This window comes from Martes martes, assembly GCF_963455335.1.
Source record: "Martes martes genome assembly, chromosome: 8".
NCBI lineage: Eukaryota > Metazoa > Chordata > Mammalia > Carnivora > Mustelidae > Martes > Martes martes.
In genome coordinates, this window is record NC_137895.1 from 90,600,504 (window position 1) to 90,622,033 (window position 21,530).

Here is a 21,530-nt window from a genome sequence, read left to right on the forward strand (position 1 = left end):
AATTACGTGGAATGTAAGCTCCGTTTTCTCACTACACTAGAATATAGATGCATAGCTCCTTCTCTAGTTTTAGACTAGTTTAAAACTGGCATGTATGTAAATTATTTAATGCCTAAACAAAATCACTCATGTTTTTAGAAAATAAAAACATCATAACAGAACAAAATTTTCCATCTTATATAAAATTAGAATTTCATCTGTTAAAATACTCTTCCATTCTACTGAATGTAGTAAGTGCCTAAAGAATTTTGGATGATATGTATGTGTGGCGTTTGTGTGTGTGTGTGTGTGTGTGTGTGTGTGCACGCATGTATAGGTTAAATAAGAATTGTGGATATTAAAATGTTTCCTAAATAATAGAAGGCACTTTTTATTAATAAAAAATATACTACAATCCTAAGTAGTCGTTCAACATTCCTAATGATCCCTATGCAATGTATTCAATTGAGAAATACAGCACAGGATTTGTTAAGAAAGAAAATAAAATAAGTGACAAAAAATTGAAGGGGACTCAAAATATAAGAGAAAATGTATGAATGGTTTCTCAATTTCATCCTGACTGAAGTATAGTTTGCATGTGAAAGAAGGCAAATAGTTGACAAACAGGGTTTTTATAGCCTCTCTCAATAGAGGCTTCCCTCTAGTAAGTCAGATGGTAACTGGTAAGTCAGATGTCAGATAAATCTGGCACACGTAGTGTACTATAGGGATGGAAATGAATCTGTCAAGCACATAGTGTAGTTAGTTATCAATAAATAGTAGTGATTATTAATAATATGGGATTATATAGCTGACTGCTATGGTTGTGAATAAGTACAAATTATATTTGTAAAGTGGTGAGAACACTTAAGATCTACCCATTTGTATTTTTAAAGGCACAATACAGTAATGTTTTCTTTCATTTTTATTTAAATTCAGTTAATTAAAATAAAATGTTTCATCAGTTTCAGAGGTAAGGTCAGTGATTCATTAGTCTTATATAATATCCAGTATTCATTACATCATGTGTCTTCCTTAATGTCCATTGCCTGGTTACCCCATCCCCTCACACGATTCCCCTCCAGTAACCCTTAGTTTGTTTTCTATGATTAAGAGTTTCTTATGGATGGGGTGCCTGGGTGGCTCAGTGGGTTAAAGCCTCTGCCTTCGGCTCAGGTCATCATCCCAGGGTCCTGGGATCGAGCCCCACATCAGGCTCTCTGCTCAGCGGGGAGCCTGCTTCCTCCTCTCTCTGTCTGCCTCTCTGCCTACCTATGATCTCTGTTGGTCAAATAAATAAATAAAATCTTTAAAAAAAAAAAAGAGTTTCTTATGGTTTGTGTGTCTCTCTCTGATTTCACTTTGTTTTATATTCTCTTCTCTTTCCCTGTGATTCTCCATTTTCTTTCTTAAATTCCACATATGAGTGAGATCATATGCTGTCTTTCTCTGATTGACTTAATTTGCTTAGAATAAATACCCTCTTGTTCCATCCATATCATTGCAAATGGCAAGATTTTATGTTTTTTGATGGTTAAGTAGTATTCCATAGTATAAATGCACCACGTGTTCTTTATCTACTTATCTCTTGATGGACATTTGGGATCCTTCCATAGTTTGGCTGTTGTGGATATTGCTGTTTTAAGCATTAGGGTACAGGTGCCCCTTCGGATCACTATATTTGTATCTTTGGAGGTAAATGTTTAGTAGTGCAATTGCTGGGTTATAGGGTACCTCTATTTTTAACCTTTTGAAGAACCTCCATACTATTTTCCAGAGTGGCTACACCAGCTCACATTCCCACCAACAGTGTAAGAGGGTTCCCCTTTCTCTATCCTCCCTAACATCTGTCATTTCCTGAATGGTTAATTTTAGCCATTCTGACTGCTATAGATGGTATCTCATTGTGGTTTTGATTTGTATTTTCCTGATGCCGAGTGATGTGAAGCATTTTCTCATGTGTCTGTTGGCCATTTTACAGTCTTCTTTAGGGAAATGTTGATTAGTGTCCTTTGTCCATTTCTTTTTTTTTTTAAGATTTTATTTATTTATTTGACAGACAGAGATCACAAGTAGGCAGAGAGAGAGAGAGAGAGAGAGAGGAGGAAGCAGGATCCCTGCTGAGCAGAGAGCCAGATGCGGGGCTCGATCCCAGGACCCTGAGATCATGACCTAAGCCAAAGGCAGAGGTTTAACCCACTGAGTCACCCAGAGGCCCCTCCTTTGTCCATTTCTTGATTGGATTATTTGTTCTTAGGTGTGAGCATGATTATTTCTTTATAGATTTTGGATACAAGCCCTTTATCTGATAAGACATTTGCAAAATATTTTCTCCCATTCTGTAGGTTCCCTTTCAGTTTTGTTGACTGTTTCCTTTGTTGTGCAAAAGCTTTTTCTCTGGATGAAGTCCCAAGAGTTCATTTTTGCCATTGTCTCTCTTAGCCTTTGGAGATTTGTCTAGCAGGAAGTTGTGGTGGCTGAGGTCGCAGCGGTTGCTGACTGTGTTCTCCTTAAGGATTTTGATGGATTCTGTCTTACATCCAAGTCTTTCATCCATTTTGAGTCTCTTTGTGTATGGTGTGAGAAAATGGTCCAGTTTCATTCTTCCACATGTGGCTGTCCAATTTTCCCAACACCACTTGTTGAAAAGACTTTTTCAACAAAAATCTTTTTGCCACTGGATATTCTTTCCTGCTTTGTCGAAGGTTAGTTGACCATAGAGTTGAGGGTCCATTTCTGAGTTCTCTATTCTCTTCCAATAGCCAATAGCATCCAAAAGACATGTGTCTGTTTTTGTGCCACTACCATAGCATCTGAATGATTACAGATTTGTAATATAGGTTTTCTTTTACAACATTCTTTTGGCTATTTAGGGTCTTTTCTGGTTCCATACATATATTAGGATTATTTCTTTTTCCAGCTCTGTGAAAAAAAGTTGATGGTACTTTGATAGAGATTGCATTGAATGTGTAGATTGCTCTAGGTAGCATAGACATTTTAACAATATTTATTCTTCCAGTTCATGAGCATGAGGTGTTTTTCCATTTCTTTGTGTCTTCCTCAATTTCTTTCGTGAGTATTCCATAGTTTTCTGAGTAAAGATCCTTTGCCTGTTGGTTAGGTTTACTCCTAAGTATCTTACGGTTCTTGGTGCAATTGTAAATGAGATCCACTCCTTAATTTCTCTTTCTTCTGTCTCATTTTAGTGTATAAAATTCAACTGTTTTCCGTGCATTTAGTTTATATCCTGCCACTCTGATTTCCTGCATGAGTTCTGATAATTTGGAGGTGGAGTCTTCTGGGTTCTCCACATTGAATATCAAGTCATCTATGAAGAGTGAGAGTCTGACTTTTTTGCCAATTAGGATGTCCTTTGTTTCTTTTGTTGTCTAATTGCTGAGACCAGGACTTCTAGTACTATGTTGAACAATAGTGGTGAGAGAGGTCATCCCTGCCATGTTCCTGACCCTAGGGGAAAAGCTGTCAGTTTTCCCCCATTGAGAATGATATTTGTCTGGGCTTTCTGTATATGGCTTCTATGATATTGAGGTATGTTCCCTCTATCCCTATACTCTGAAGAGTTTTAATCAAGAAAGCATTCTGTACTTTATCAAATACTTTTTCTGCATCTATTAAGAGGCTCATACAGTTCTTGTCCTTTCTTTTATTAATGTAGTATATCATGTTGATTGATTTGTGGATGTTGAACCACACTTGCAGCTCAGGAATAAATCTTACTTTGTAGAGATGAATTACCCTTTTAATGCACTTTTGGATGTTATTGGCTAGTAACTTGGTGAGAATTATTGCATCCATGTTTATCAGGGATATTGGTTTGTAATTCTCCTTTTTGGTAGGGTCTTTCTCTGATTTTGGATCTAGGTAATTCTTGCCTCATAGGAAGAGTTTGGAAGTTTTCCTTCCATTTCTATTTTTTGAACAAGCTTCAGAAGAACAGGCTTTCTTTCAGAAGAATAGTATTTCTTCAAGTGTTTGGTAGAACTCCCCTGGAAAACCATCCAGTCCTGGACTCTTGTTTGTTGTGAGATTTTTGATTACTGCTTCAATTACCTTGCTGGTTATGAGTCTGTTCAGTTTCTTCCTGTTCCAGTTTTAGTAGGATATACATTTCTAGGAATGCATCTATTTCTTCCACATTGCCTAATTTATTGGCATATAGTTGCTCCTAAAGTGTTCTTATAATTATATTTCTTCAGTGTTGGTTGAGATCTCTCTCTTTCATTCATGATTTTATTTATTTGGGTCCTTTCTCCTTCTTTTAGATAAGTCTGGTCAGGGGCTTATCAATCTTATTAATTTTTTCAAAGAACCAGGTGCAAGTTTTGCTAATCTATTGTACTGCTCTTTTGGTTTCTACTTCATTGATTTCTGCTGTAATCTTTATTAATTTTATTCTCCTTCTAGGTTTAGGCTTTATTTTCTGTTCTTTTCCCAGCAACTTTAGGTGTAAGGTTCAATGGTATATTTGAGACCTTTCTTGTTTCTTGAGAAAGGCTTGTACTGCTATATACTAGATTCTTGGTGTATCTGTTTGTTGCCTATTTGTTAGAAGAAATTGCATCCCAAAATTGTAAAAAAAGAAAAAAATATATACATATATATGTGTATATATATATATATGTATGTGTATATATATACAAAAATAAAATTAAATATAATAAAAGGATAGAATGTAAGGGTGAAAATGAACATTAAAAAGATTTTTAAAAAAGAGTTGTAAGTGGTGCTTAGGTGGCTCAGTGGGTTAAGCCTCTGCCTTCAGCTCAGGTCATGATCTCAGGGTCCTGGGATCGAGCCCCGCATCTGCCTCTCTGCTCGGCAGGGAGCCTGCTTCCTCTCTCTCTATCTCTGCCTGCCTCTCTGTCTACTTGTGATCTCCATCAAATAAATAAATAAAGTCCTTTAAAAAAAAAGAGTTGACAAAATAAGAAATTGGTTGAATAGGGAAGGAGAAAAAAAATTAAAATTGAAAGATAAAAGAATTGTGGGGAAAAAACCATGAATTCTATATACTGTTTTCACCTAGCACTGGAGTTTTGCAATTTCCTATGATCTGTAAACCTGGTCTGAGCCAGATGTTCTTGCTGATCTTCCTGAGATCACCGATTCTCCAGTGTATTTGCCCCAGACAGACTGGCACTGCCCTTGCCAAAGGATCAGGCTAAGTAATCTGCTCTGATTGCTCCCTGTGGCTTTTGTTCCCTGAAGGCTTTCCCTGCCTCTTTAGAGGTTAGGAATGAAAATGGCAGCCTCCCAGTATCCATCCCCAGAGACTAAAGAAAAGGGTCCCACTCCTCAGTGTTCCCTCAGACAAAAGTAGTCAATCACTCCCATCTCCCTGGTCTCCATCCACTCTTAGTGCCCACCCAGCCTGTGAGAGTGCATTTCTATCCCAGGCATGTATCCCCATTTGGAGTCTCCAAACCCTGCAGACTCCTGTGGTTCACACTCATGCCACTCCTTCCACAGGTGGAAAGGGGGTCTCACAACAGTTCTGCCTCTTGCTGGGCCCCTGCTTGAAGGGCGGTGGGTCAGCCATGCTGCTCTTCATGGTATATGGCAACCTGACCTGAGAGTCCATTCCTGGGATCACTGATTGCAGCCAGCTTCCCTGCTCTGACGTCTGGGAACTCTGCCACATCCTGGTCTTCTTGTGACTCTGGGGATCCTGAGACCACACTGTGCCACCAAGTATCCTACCCTGTTTCTACCACCTGAGCACCTTTCAGACAGGGATGGCCCTCAATGGAGCAGACTTCTAAAAGTTCTGATTTTAGGCTCTCTGCTATATTGTTTTCCAGTAGCTGGCTGATGAAGTCTCCTTCCCTCCTCAGTTTATCAACCTGTAGATCACCTCAGATTCACTCTCCACATCTCTTACTTTGCAGAAATTGGTCACTTTTCTATTTGTAGAGTTGCAGCTCTTCTTTTCTGAGATCTCCAGTTGAGTTCACATGTGTTCAGAATGTTTTGAAAGCTATCTAGCTGAATTCCTGGGGCCAGACAAAAACTAATGTCTCCTACTCATCCACCATCTTGGACTATCTACAATACAGTACTGTTAACTTTAAGCGAAATGTAGCACAGAAAACAATGTTCTTCAACAATATTCATCTTCAAAATCTTTGCTACTCATTTACCATACAGAACTGAACTCCTGCCACTTAACAGCAATTCCCCATTGCCCACCCTGATCCATCCCAAAGTAACCAATTTTCTACTCTCCATTTCCATGAGTTAGACTAATTATAACACCTCATATAAGTGGAATTATGCAATTTTTGTTCTCCTGTGACTGACTTATTTCACTTAACGTAAACTCCCCCAGACTCATCAATATTGTCACATATCTTTAAAAAAAGGAAAAAAAAGGGGGGGGGATGAACAACCATACAGTGATCAGAGTTTGTCCTGCTCAGCCTTTCTGATGATCCTGATCTTCTGCTTGTGATTTTACTCTTTTATTTATCACATTCATATTACGTGTCACTGGCAACCTGGCTGTCATTACTCTAAACTTCATAGACTTCCATCTACAGACATTTATGTGTTTCTTAGATGAAACTACTCTATCTTAGAAATCTCATTTACCACTCTATGTATTTGTAGATTTCTGGGGACAATCATCGCCAAGGACAAAATCCTTTCTCATAACAGTTATATAGTCCAACAATTTTTCTTTATCTTCATGGAGGTGAATGAATTTCCCATTCTAACTGCTCTGTCCTCTGACCACTCTGTTGCCATTTGTAAACTCCTTCATTACATCACCATCATAAACAGGAAACTATACATCCTGTTTGTGCTCTATGCACGGCTGTGTAAGTTCCTGACCATTTCCTCACACATTATGTTCCTGTTCCAGCTGGATAAATGTGCGTCCAATGTCATAACTTTGTCTGTGCCTATCTTTTCCTTATACAACTATCTTCTCAGATGCATGGCTCCTAGAAGTAATTGGCTTTTCCTTTGTTTTGGTTACTTTGCTATTTACTTTGGCATTTGTGATATTGTCCAATATACATCATATCTGCTAGTGAAAGAAAAAAATGTTTAGTTCACTAATATTTCTCACATGATTTTCATTGTCATTTCCATATATGCTAATTACTTAGCAGGGGGGGAAAGGACTTCATTGACCAAAGAAGTAGCTGTTCTCAATACCTCTGTTGGCCCCATGCTGAATTCCTTCATTTGCTCTCTATGGAACCAGAAAGACACAAACCTTCAAAGGTTTGGTCCTTGAAGTACTGTCTTATACAAAGAAATCAAAAAGTTCTGATTAATATGAACTAATGTTATCATGAAGATTTAACAAGAGAAAAAAATTTAAACTTCTAATCTGCTATCTTCCCACATCCATGTCACAGCTATAGGAAATCCTGAGCTCATTTGCTAAACACTCTATATATCACGAAAGTGGCTGAGTTGTGTCCTCCTTTAAAGTATCTGTAGGTTCCATGTAAATGATTTATAATTGTGAATATAAACTGGTAGTTATGGGACATAAATCATTTGCTTAGTATTATAAATAATAAAAATATTTTATCAAAAACATTAATTCCAAAAGATTTATGCACCCTCACATTTTTTGTGGCATTATTCACAATAGTCAAGATATGGAAGCAGCCTAAGTGTATGTTGAGAGATGAATAGAGAAAGAAGTGGTTGTGTGTGTGTGTGTGTGTGTGTGTGTGTGTAATGGAATATTACTCAGCTATAAAGAAGGGTGAGTTCTTGCCATTTACATTGATAGACACAGAGGATACTATGCCAATTGAAATATGCCAGATAGAGAAAGACAAATGCCAGATGTTTTCACTTATATGTAGACTCTAAAAAGCCAAATGAACAAGTAAAGCAGGAAAAAAGCAGAAACAAACCCATCAGTGCAGAGAACAATATGGAGAACATATATTAGGACAAAATCACAAATGCCATGTGGAAGGTGTTGGGCGTGATGAACACAATGGGTGAAGAGGAGTGGGAGGTACAGATTTCTAGTTATGGAATAAAAGGTACAGCAGAGGGAATGTAGTCAATGCTATTGTAATCCTGTTATATGGTGACAGATGGCAAGTTTACAAAGATATTGGGTCTCTTTAACCTCAACATCTGGACACTGCGATCTGGTCTTTATGAGACTGTCTTTATTACTAAGTGAAGTGTGGCTTCATTTTGTCTTCCCGTTTATAAAATATATGAGTGATTTCTAATATCTGTGATTGTTAGCATGCAATGGGTTTTTATTTTTGTCTGTAGGAGGAAAATTTTGAAATAGTTATCAAAATTTAGACACACATAAATATTCTACAAGTATTTGTATATATGCAAAGGGATTCATACAAATGGATTTAGCACTATAGCTAGTGATGTGATATTGGTAGCAACCCGATTTCCTAAAACTTAACCAACAAAACAACTGTTAAATTACATAAAAGTCTCCTCTGGTATTCTATGCAATTTACTCCTATAATTGAAAATGAAAAGCTACAGTTTCAAATATTCTTCTGATTTTTCAAGATATTAATATGCATCTTTGATAGGAGAAGATGGTGTGGCGAGAAGACCCTGAACACACCTTCTTCACAGACTGCACCAAATTATACCTATTAGTAGTACAATTCCTTCTGAAGAACTAGGGCTGACTGAACAGCTTCTGAACAACCAAAGACAAAGACAAAGTCAAGAGCACAGAATAAACAGGAGACCCAGTAATGAAGTGAGGACCCACCCCCTTGCTAGGAACATAAGTGGGAGGGTTAGTACTGCGGGACTGGGAATAGATTCCTCTGTCTTCGGGCACAGAAGAAAAAGCTGCAGTTTAAAAGCACCAAAGAGCTGCAGGGATGCTGTCTCCCCATATACCCTACAAGCTCAGACTGGACTAGGATCTGCATCCAGTGGCCTGAGACCTCAGTGAGCAATCCCTATCAAAATACCAATAGCATTTTTCACAAGAACAGATAATCGTAAAATGTGTATGGAACAACAGAAGACCCCAAATAGACAAAGCAATCTTGAGAAAGAATAATAAAGTTCAAGGTATCCCAATCCTAGATTTCGAGTTATACTACAAAGATATAGTAATCAAAATAGTACAGTACTGGCACAAAAACAGACACATACATCAATAGAACAGACTACAGACCCAAGAAATAAACCTATGATCATATTGTCACTTAATCTATGAAAAGGAGTTAAGAAAGTACAATGGGGAAAGAACAGTATTTTCAATAAAAAGTGCTAGTAAACCTGGAGAGTTACATATAAAAGAATGAAACCTGCTACTTTCCAACCCAGTGTACTCAAATTAAAAAAAAATAAATAAATAAACTCAATGAATTAAAAAACTAAATGTGAGATCTGGAACCACAAATAATCCTAGAAAAAAAAAATCACAGGCAGTATTTTCTCTGACAGGGACTATAGCAACAATTTTTTAGATATGTTCCCTTAGGCAATGGTGACAAAAGCGAAAATAAACTACTGGGATTAGAGCAAAACAAAAAGTTGTTGTACAACAAATGAAACCATCAACAAAATAATAAGTCTACCTACTGAATAGGAGAAGATATTTGCAAACAATATATCTGATAAGGGTTAAATTCCAAAATATATAAAGAACTTATGCTACTAAACGCCAAAAAATAATCAATCTGATTTTAAAATGAGCAGATGACCTGAATAGACAAGACATATAGATGGCCAATAGACACTTGGCAAGATACTCAACATCATGAATCAATAAGGACATACAAATCAAAACCACACTGAGATGTTACCTTCCACCAGTTTAGCATGGCTAAAATCAAAATGACAAAAAATAACACATGTTGGGAAGATGTGGGGAAAAAGGACCCTACATATGCTGTTTGTAAGAATGTAAATTATTACACCCACTGTAGAAAACATTATGGAGGTTCCTCAGAAAATTAAGAATAGAAATACCTTAGGACCCAATGATTTTATTATTGGGTATTTTCAGCCCTCCTTAAAACCCACCAATTTGAATAATATACACACCCATATGCTTACTGACATTATTTTACATTATTTACAATAACCAAGATATGAAGGCAACCTAAGTGTCTGACAATAGATGAATGGCTAGGGAAGAGGTGATATATCTATATCTATACACACATATATGTACATATATATGTATTGTACATATATATATCTCTTAGTGTGTGTATGTATACACAATATATGTAATGGAAAAATACACAGCCATAAAAAAGGGTGAGATCCCGCCATTTGAGGCAGCATGGCTAGACATAGAGGGTATTATCATAAGTGCAATAGCTCAGATTGAGAAAGACAAATACCATATGATTCTCTTCATAAGTGACTTATTTTTAAAAATGTATAAAGAAACAATAATTGGAATCAGAAGTTTAAATATGGAGAATAAACTGACGGTTGTGAGAGGAGAGGTGGGCGGTGGTAAAAGGGGTGAAAGGGAGAGGGAGATACTGACTTTCAGTTATGGAATGAATAAGTCATGGGAGTAAAACACAACAGAAGGAATACAATCAATGATATTATAAAACCAGTGTAAGGGGACAGATTGTAGCTAGTCTTGTGGAGGACACAGCATAATGTATAAACTTGTCAAATCACTAAGTGTATACCTGAAACTAACATAATATTGTGTGTCAACTATATTCACATTTTTTTAAAGTAATAACTTTAAAAAGAAAGCATAGGTAAATCTGTTGAGCACAGAGAAGGCATTTTTCAAGGGAATAATGAGATCCAAAATTAGTGATGTGGAGTGTGGATATAATAAGCAGGTTGGGGCAGAGATTTGAAAGGATGAGGGATTTCTGGAGAGGCTTTTAGATCTGGCAGAGGATTTAATCCTGAATGGTTTTTGGAAGAAGATGGGCAATAGCCTAACACTGATGTCTGAAAATGTTTTGGGGTTTTTTTGTTTTTTGTTTTTAACAAATCTGGTAACTGTTTGGACATTTTTACTTCAGAACTCTATTTTCATTTTAAGGTTAGTAATAAAAGTACACAACAAAAATAAATTGTTTATTTATTCATTCTTCTTTATACAGGTGGAGATGTATAAATTAATAAAGTCTGGCTGCTACCTTCACTGAAGGGTCCACTACTATGCAGCTCAGCACTATATTTAACTAGTCCCAAAGGAACGGAGAATAAATTATCTGCTGAGTGTCAAGTGAGTTCCACGGGAATATGAGGAAAAATAAGGACAGACAAAGGGAAACCAGATTGATTGGATCAGCTGGTAGGTACACTTTTGCTTTTATGTCACTATATTGTTAGCTGTCTGGATAGATGCATGTCATGGCATCACTATACTTCTTAGGTTATCTCCTTTTCCTGTCTCCACTCTGGTCTCTCAGGGATTTATACCATGACCAGAGAAGGTAAAATTGTTTTGTCTTTGGATAGTATTCAGTCAATCTTCATCTTATCCAGGAAGCTGTGAAATATTTTACCTTCAAGAAGGAAGGCTTTATTCCCTGGAAATCTCTTAAAGAACTCACAGGCTTACAATAGTAATTTTTGAAGTTCAGGTCAGAACAATGTTTATGGTAATATGAAAAGATAAAAGTGATAAAAAGAAATTTCTTTGCTTAGAGCAGAAACTATAGAAAGCTTGCATACAATCAAGCCTGCATTTTCTCAATGTGAGAGGCTTTTACATGACAGAGGCAAGGGTGAACTCATGACAAAAACCTGAAATAGATTATGAATGCACCGCCTCTCACATTTTAAGTAAATTATGCAACTGCCCATCAGAACAATGTATTACTTAAAATAAAACCCCTGGGAAATTTTACTAGTTACCAAGCACATTTAGATAGAGCCTTTAGAAAAACAAATACTGCAACAGGCCTCTGGGGGAGAGGAGGATATAAGGCCTTGAAGCTGAGCAGCTGGGAATGCCCGGCTTGCTCAGGGCAGAATGCAGCCTGCTTCATTTTTCCATTATCTCCCCTTTTCCCCCGGAGAGCACCTGTGGCTACTTAGATGAGTCCTTTGAATGTGCTTGTTCAACTATAAACTTTATACTACTTGTACAGACATGTTTTGCCCTCCATCTTGTTTATCTACAAGGCATATGACTAACGTTTGACCTTCATCGGCTCTTCTGTGGGCTATTGTTTCTGTCTAATAAAAGCGAGACTGAGGAGTTGCTCGAGGCAGCAGTTTTTTCCACTGTTGTCCCCTGCTCCCAATCTCTGGCAGCTGACTTGTTTGTGCCTCATTCTTCACCCGTTTGTTCGCCGACTGGAAGCGGCAAAATTAAGAAAATCTGGGGTTATGTTTAAGACTTGTGTCATTAGACATATCAAAAAAATAAGTACGTTCTACACTTGTCAATGAATGTGTTCATTTCTCTTCCATTCCAGAGGTTATTTTGTTGAAATAAATTGCAGGGATCCCCAAATTATCAAACTAGTATATGTACAGTTACTAATTGTATAATTTAATATTTCCAGTCATTGTTCAAAACACAGTAACAATCTCTGCCTTTTGATCTGCCAATTCTGCTGGTATGTCATAACAAATACGTGTCTATTCCTAAAAGAAGAGAATGTTGATTGTCAAGAAAAATTAAAAGAAAAAAGGCCACAATACAAACTTGACACTTATCCCCTACAGACTTACCCAGTTCATCCCATAGAAAAAAAATAATACTTGGTAATACTTGATAATACTATCAAGAACTTACGGCATAGAAAAAACGCTGGTTCCTAAGAATAAAGAGAGAATGTGATGGATAAAAGTCATACAGATAACATTTTAATAATTTGTGGTTTCTAAAAGTAAATTTTACAAAGAATTTTAATGATTCTACTTATTTAGTCTTCTGGAGAAAAGACAAGGAAATATCACCAGAAAATTCCTTTATGAACTCCTCTTGTCCTCAGACAAATTTGGAGAGCAAAAAGACAAAGTGAGCATAGTTTAAGAAGAAAAAAAAAAAAAACAGATAAGTATGTCAACTGTTAATTTAAATAAGGAACAAGAAGATGGCATAAATGTACCAGTTTGCTGTAAAAATTATGTTATTTGTATGGCTTCATGTATGTATTAAATAATATCTCCGGCTTCTGATTTCTTTCACATAAATAAAGAATTCTACTCTCATTTATAACCAAGGCAATTCTAGTATTATATTTCTAAGACAGGAAACACATTTATTTCTTCTGATCACATTTGAAAGAATATATATTAAAAATAACTATAATCATAGTTCTTATTAAGCTCAGAAATTGTGACTGGGTCTTCAGCTTCCACCAAAATCTTAGAAGACAACAAAGTTTGAAAATGGCATCAGAGTTAAAACTCAAAATTAGACATTTCAGTCCTAGGAGCACACAACCTTGGAAACTAGAAAACAGTGTCTCAGTTTCTAAATTACAGACATGATAACGATTCTTGCAGAAACATATTGCTCTTGCCTCTGGAGACATATCTAGAAAAATGTTATGGACAATTTCAGAGACATTACTATTTGTGTCCTCTTCTAGGATTATTATGCTTTCAGGTCTCACATTTTAGAACTTTAATCCATTTTGAGTTTAGTTTTGTGTATGGTGTAAGAGAGTGGTGTAGTTGCATTCTTCTGCATGTAGCTGACCAGTTTACAAAACCATCTGATGAAGAGACTGCTTTTTTCCCATTGGAGTATCCAATGTGAAGAATGGAACCAAGGAACCAAGGAACTCTTAACTGTAGAGAACAAACTGATGATTACCAGAAGAGAAAGGGGGAAAGGGAGAAAAGGGGATGGGGATTAAGGAGTGCACATGTCCTGATGAATACTGGGTGATGTACGCAATTGTTGACTCACTATATTGTACAACTGAAATGAATATAACACTGTGTGTTAACTATACTGAAATTAAACTAAAAATAAATAAATAAAAATTAAGAAATATATAGCACATGTAGACAATTTGGTAATAGGTACAGGTGTTATGCAAAGTCACTCATGAGGGGGCTTTTAACATAGAACTGTGAATACGGTTTTCCATTTCAAGAGAGGATGTGTAAAATATTTATGCTTTAACAGGCTGAATGGATATTGCAAAACCGCACACGGAAAAAAGTTCCATTTCTTCATTTCATTGGAGCTAATAATAGGAACTCTTAAAATTTCAATTCCTTTACTGTTCACACACTCTTTTTGTCTTGTTTCTCAACAGATTTTGTTTAAAGAAAATAAAAAGCAGTATGAGAAACCATACAATGATTACAGAGTTCCTTCTCTTGGGCATCTCAGATGACCCACAGCTTCAGGTTGTAATCTTTATCTTTTTATTTATGGCTTATGTATTAAGTGTCTCTGGAAACCTACCAGCATCATCCTCACCTTGATAGACTGTCATCTCAAGGCTCCTATGTATTACTTCCTGCAGAATTTCTCCTTCTTAGAAATCACATTCACCAGTGTCTCTATCCCCAGATTTTTGGGGGCAATCATTACGAATATCAAGACCATTTCCTATAACAGTTGTTTAGCTCAACTGTTTTTCTTCATCTTCATGGGTGTTTCTGAATTTTTTCTTCTCACTGCCATGTCTTTTGATCATTACATTGCCATCTGCAAGCATCTTCATTACACCACCATCGTGAGCAAAAAAATCTGCACGCTGCTTGTCTTTGGGTCCTGGCTAGGAGGATTTCTTACCATTTTCCCACCACTCATGCTCATCCTCCAGCTAGATTTCTGTGCTTCCAGTGTAATTGATCATTTCTCTTGTGACTATTTCCCCATCTTACAACTCTCATGCTCGGATACATGGCTTTTAGAGATGATTGGCTTTTACTACACTTTTGTCACTCTGATCTTCACTTTGGTCTTAGTGATTCTTTCCTACCTGTGCATCCTTAGCATGATCCTGAGAATCCCATCTGCTAATCAGAGGAAAAAGGCTTTCTCCACATGCTCCTCTCACTTGATTGTCATTTCCATCTCTTATGGGAGCTGTATATTCATGTATGTCAAGCCTTCAGCAAAAGAAAGAGCATCACTGACCAAAGGAGTAGCTATTCTCAACACCTCAATTGCCCCCATGTTGAACCCTTTTATTTATACCCTGAGGAATCAGCAAGTAAAACAAGCTTTCAGAAACTTGCTTCATAAAGTACTGCTTTCTAGAAACAAATGAAATCATGTATTAACATGAATGGTTGTCATTGTGAAGATCCTATAAAGGGCAAATAAAATTTCAACTTCTAGAGTATCTTCTAATATCTATCTCCCAAATACTTGCTATGATGTGTTCATTTCCTTAAGCTTTCTTTTAAACCTAAAGCAACTTTGTTGTGTCTTTCTTTCAAACCCTCTATAGGTTCCATTTCCTCATTGATTTGTAAGACTAGATAGGACATCAGTGGCTATAAAGCAAGAATCATTTTCCTGAATGTTCCAAATAATAAAAATACTTATTTTTACTGTAAAGACTTGAGTAAACACTCTTTTCATGGATTGATTCTAAAATCTTGTGTTCCATTACTAATATCACATTTCTTTCCTTTTCTTACATTTTCTTTCTTAAAGCTACAAAACGTATGAAATAAATTATCCAACAATCATATTTTGTGCACACAAACTGCAGGATCTGTCCCATTCTTCATGCTCAGTTGAGTGTTTATTTTACTGCTTATAAATTATTTAAAAGTCATATGTCTTCTTTCTAGCTATGCTCAGGGCATGTGTTACATCTTTTTTGTGTACTACTCTTGTTTAACTGTATTATTATTATTATTTAAGATTTTAGGGGCTCCTGGGTGACTCGGTTGGTTAAGTTGCTGCCTTCAGCTCAGGTCATGATCCCAGGGTCCTGGGATCAAGCCTAGCATCAGACCCTTGCTCAGCAGGAAGCCTACTTCTCTGCCTGCTGCTCCCCCTGCTTGTGTTCTCTTTGTGTCAAATATATAAATAAAAGCTTTAAAAATCACAAAAAATAAAAAATAAATATTTTATTTTTTTTATTTGAGAGAGAGAGAGAGCATGAACAGGAGAAAAAGAGGGTCTGAGGGAAAGGGATAAGCAGGTACCCTGCTGAGTGGGGAGTCTGATATGGGTCTCAATTCTAGGACCCTGAGATCATCACCTGAACTGAAGTCAGACACTTAACCAATGGAGCCACCAGGCTTCCCAAATCTGTATTATTTGTTTAAATATAAAACAGATGGAGATGTAGGCAGTCACCATTACACCTATGCCACATGAGTGTTTGATAGGAATTTCATAAATAATAATATCTCTTCTCCAGAGAACAATTAACCAGGTATGTCCTAGATAATATCATGTTTAATCTTCACAGCTATATGGTAACATAGGCTGATTATCTCTGTTATAGGTGTGCAAAGTGATACTTGGAAAGGTTGAGTAATTTGTCTTAGATGTATAACAGCCAATGTGGTAACTGGTTTGTAAAACAAAACAGAGACAAAAAGTTGTGTTTATTTCATGCATATTTAAAACTGTGGGAACCTGAAAGAATCTACAGCTTTTACTTAGGACCTGCACAATTTTTTTGGTATTTACACTCACATTATTTCATCTGGGCATGATTATATTACTATAGTCTAGTTGGGGAAGGTACTAATTCCTAATATTATACTTGGCAAATACATTAAAATTCTAATCAAACAAAACAAGAAGCTCTTCGAGGTCCATTGCTGGTGAGCAACAGAGTGGGAAGGAAAAAATGTATGAAGTATTAGCAGTCTTATATTACCAAACTTTCTTATTGGAAGGCAGATTAAAATATTAAGTAAACAATGGAACCACATATGATAATTGTCTTTCTCTGACTGACTTATTTCACCTAGCATAATACCCTTTAGTTCCATCCATGTCATGCAAATGGTAGGTATTCATCCTTTCTGAAGGCTCTTAACTCTAGGAAACAAACTGTGGATTGCAGAAGGGAGGGGGATGGGAGGATGGGATAACTGGATGATGGGCATTAAAATGGGCACGTGATGGATGAGCACTGGGTGTTATACGCAAATAATGAATCATTGAACATTACCTCAAAACTAATGATGTACTACTATATGTTGGCTAATTGAATTTAAATTAAAAACAAGAATGGACTTAGTACTATGTAGTAGATTACCAGTTTTTAAACATTGGCATGGGGGGTAGCACATTCAGTAGAGATATGCATTAGGAACTAGATGTTTGGTTGTTAATCTCTGAAAAATATTGTCAAGGGAAGCAAACTTTACTTAGTGTGGTTGTTTGCTTGTTTTGGTTTTTTTTTCCCCTGTCTCATTGGGCACTGTCCCCAAGATTCCTTTTCAAATTCAATACTAATGTATATGATCTTTTATATTCCTTAGTGTTTTATGAGCAGTCCTGCTCTAGCAATTTTGATATACTGAATTATTTCCAGTGAACCAGCAGCAGAGAGAACATATAAAACAATATGTAGTTTATGCTACAGAAAATCTGTGTAGAAACCATACCAGACAGTTTTAAAACACCTTCTGATATTTTTTTCCTCTTAGATTCACCTTTACTGCACCTGAAAGGTTTAAACCATTGGGTTTTCGTTTTCACTGTCTATATGTACTTTTTTTTTTTTATTTCTGTGTGCTATCTTTATTGACCCGTTTATTGTTTAGTAACACATTATTTAACCTCTGTGTATTCATGTCCTTTCTGCTTTTTTTTTTCTTGTGGTTGATCTGTAGTTTTTTTAATTTCTGTGTGCTATCTTTGTTGACCCATTTATTGTTTAGTAACACGTTATTTAACTTCTGTGTATTCATGTCCTTTCTGCTTTTTTTTTCTTGTGGTTGATCTGTAGTGTTGTGGTCTAGTTTCACAGCATTGTGGTATGACTTTGATCTTTTTTAACTTGTTGAGACTTCTTTTGTGGCCTAACCTGTAATCTATACCAGAGAGTAGTCAGTGTGCGTGTGAAAAGAATGTGTATTCTGTTGTTTTAGGCTGGAATATTCTGAATACAACTGCTAAATTCATCTGGTCCATCCATTGTGTCATCAATGCTATTGTTTCCTTGTTGATTTTTTTCTTCATATATTTGCTCCTTTCTTACTCTGTATACTCAAAGAAATATATATTGTTCATTTATCATGCAAATGGATGTGAAAAGAAAGCTGGAATAACAATACTTATATCAGATAAAATAGACTTTAATACCAATACTGTAAAAGGAGGCAAATGATGCTAATTAATTATGCCAGGAACAAACCAACAAGAAAATAAAACAATTTTAAGTATTTATGTACCCAACATGGGAGCACCAAATACACAAAGCAGTTAATAACAGACATAAAGGAACTAATCAATAATAATACAATAGTAGTAGGTGACTTTCACACCCTATTTTACATGAATGGATAAATCATACCAACAGAAACAAGCTCAATTACAATTACACCAAAAATAATAAAATACTTAAGGAAAAAAAGCCTCACCAAGAGATCAAAGACCTGTACTCTAAAAACTGTAAAACACTGATGAAAGGAATCGAAGATGATACAACCATATGGCAAGGTATTCCATGCTCATGGGCTGGAAGAACAAATATTGTTAAAATGTTTATACTACCCAAAGCAATCTAAACATTTACTGTAATCCCTATCAAAATACTAACAGCATGTTTCACAAAACTAAAACAAGCAACTCTAAAATTTGTTCTAGATAGGGGTGCCACCAAAATCACAAACCCAAATAACCAAAGCAAGTTGAAAAAGAACAAAATTGGAGTTATCACAATTCTGGACTTCAAGTTATATTACAAAGCTATAGTAATCAAAACAGTATGGTATTGGCAGGAAAGTAGACACAGATCAATGGAACAGAATAAACCCAGGATACAATTACTCTTTGACAAAGAAGGCAAAAGTAAGCAGTGGGAAGACAGTCTTTTTCACCAATGGAGTTGGAAAAACTGGAAAGCTACATGCTAAAGAAAGAAACTGGACCACTTTCTTATATCAAACACAAAAATAAATTCAAAAGGAAACTGTGCATTATTGGTGGAAATGCAAATTGTTGTAGCCACTATTGAAGACAATATGAGGCATCCTAAAAACTTAAAAATAAAGCTACTCTATGATCCATTAATTCCACGACTGGGCATTTACCCAAAGAGTATGAAAATAGTAATTAAAAAGATTTGTGCACTCTGCCTTTGAAGCACTATTTACAATGGCCAAAATATAGAAGCAGCTCAAGTGTGCATGTACAGAAGGGGATCAAGATCACACTTACCTTGAAGAGCACTGTGTAATGTATAGAATTAATGAATCACTCCATTGTACACCTGAAACTAATATAAAACTGTAGGTAGACTATACTGGGTTCAAATTTTTTTTTTAAAGTACATTTTTAAATGTAATTTAAATTTTTTTAAAGTACATTTTAAAGTACATTTTTTAAAATGTACTTAGAGTTAATTTAAAGAGAAAAAAAAGAAAAATTTTCAATCAATATTCTTGAAGTTAAGGAAAGACTACAGAATTTTCCAAATTAAAGGAAACTAAAACATTATGGTAATTAAATTAAGACATAAGTCTAAATTGTATTATCTTCTATTAAAAAAACTTTTAGTCACTGGTGAAACTTAAATAGCATTGGAGAAGTATGTTAATAATCTACAAACGTTAATGCCCTGACACTAATGGCTATATCATGCTTATCTAGTAGAATATTCTTTTTTGTTATAAACACATACTATTAAATCGAATAGCAGATGGATCAACTAATGATCTGGGAATAAATGATCTTCATGGTTATTGGTTGGTTTTCTTCTTTATATTTTATATCAAAATTTTAAAAATAGCAAAATATTAAGTACTGCCCTACACCTCCAATTTGGGGCATAGTTAATTCACTAGTTAATGAAATCCTACTATTGACTGGGGAAGCAAGAGAACGGTTTCCATTTGGGCTAAACCCTCTTAATGTGTAGAAATAGTTATACTGTCCCAGGGTACTGGAATATCTGAAATTCTTGTTGGCATTAAGTATAGGGTTTAAATTACTTCTAGTTCTCTTTTGGGAGAATATGTTTTGTAGTTAAAGAAATTCAGTTTTGTGCTTAAGGCAGTTCACAGTAGTTTTTATTTCCTTCCTTTTTTGTTTTTTTGGTTGTTGTCTTATTTTTCACATCACTGATATTCCTGATATGAGTCTCCAGGGGGCATTTCTTTTTCTTTTCTTCTTCTTCTTCTTTTTTTTTTTTTTAAATTAATCCCCTGTGTATCCTATGAGCAAAGTAATAAAACTGTTCCTTTTGTTAGTGCACAATTTGAAGCAAGAATTCTTTATCACAAAATTTGGGTTTCTTTCCTATGAGGGATTTCCCCAAATCACTTTTCATTTAGACCATTATATTTTCACTTAATATTTTTATAGAGACATTTACCTTCATCTTAATATATAAGAAAAAAGACAGAAAATCAATCTCATCCAGCCTGAAAGAGGATTCTAATTATTTGTAATATCTGGGTCCTGTCATTTTAATGACCATCAGTGAGAGTGAAAGTTATTAACAGATTAACATAATTTCCAGAATGCATATATATTTTTAGAATCTTTCTGCAGAAATGCTTTGGAATTAACTTTCCTCTTAAACTATTGAATTTTTTGTAACATTATTAAAGATAGAATAGTCATCATTTACTTTTGACCCCTGTTTCTACCATATTCCCATAAGGGAAAAATTATATCAATGTATTCTAGATATGGTAAGTCACTTACAATTTGCAGTTAATATCTAGATTATAAATTAAAGCATTGCCACAAGTAAAAGTCAGGTAATACCCATGGACTTTTGAACTATCATTTACTTTTCTATTTTTATGTAGATGTAACAGTCAAAACTTCCTGATTAAATGCAACTGCTGAGAAGACTGATGTATTTGAAATGAATGAAAAATAATAATTAAGTGAAATGAGATAAAGGAACAATGGGAAAGTACTGCATAAGGACAAAATAATGGTATATATCTGAATATTTCAATCATAGAGACAGTATGTAACTGTCATTACTTCCATATTTCACAAATTTTTAAGTGTTTTAATGAGCTAAGAATTTTTGAAGAGCAAATTACATATAGATATTGGTATTAATTTTCTGGATGTTATGAGAAATTTTTCAATGATTTTTAAGCTAGACATAGAAAATACACTTAAGGTCAAGCTTTTGTTCTATTTAGACATGAAAGAGAATTTACCTCATTCAGAAATAATCAGCTAAAATTTAAATGATCTTTCAAGTTCAAATAGGGAAAAAGAAAAAGTTTAGTAGTGTTCTTATCATAACTGTCACTTATATGCAGCAATCAGTTAGATTGACCTAGGCTAATACAGTTTTAAGTATCATCTATCCTGTTAAATTGGATCAATTTTTTAAACTTCTTTACATTTCTGACTACGTTTGTTGTTTTTTTTTTTTCCCCTGCCAGTAGCTTTTGTAAAAATGCTCTTTTTTCCAATTCTAAAGTTGTCTTCCTATCTCTATTCAATAGTACTCAGGTCTGAA

General features: G+C 35.4%; 1 protein-coding gene across 1 annotated transcript; it reads left to right on the top strand.

Annotated features, from left to right (window-relative positions):
- Window positions 1-14,226: 14,226 nt before the first annotated feature.
- On the top strand, window positions 14,227-15,164 carry LOC308347473 (olfactory receptor 6C3-like; the record flags this gene model as incomplete). The annotated part of the gene is given in 2 exon segments (XM_080810948.1): window positions 14,227-14,344; window positions 14,347-15,164. Coding segments are annotated over 2 exon segments (936 nt in total).
- Between the last annotated feature and the right edge of the window lie 6,366 nt (window positions 15,165-21,530).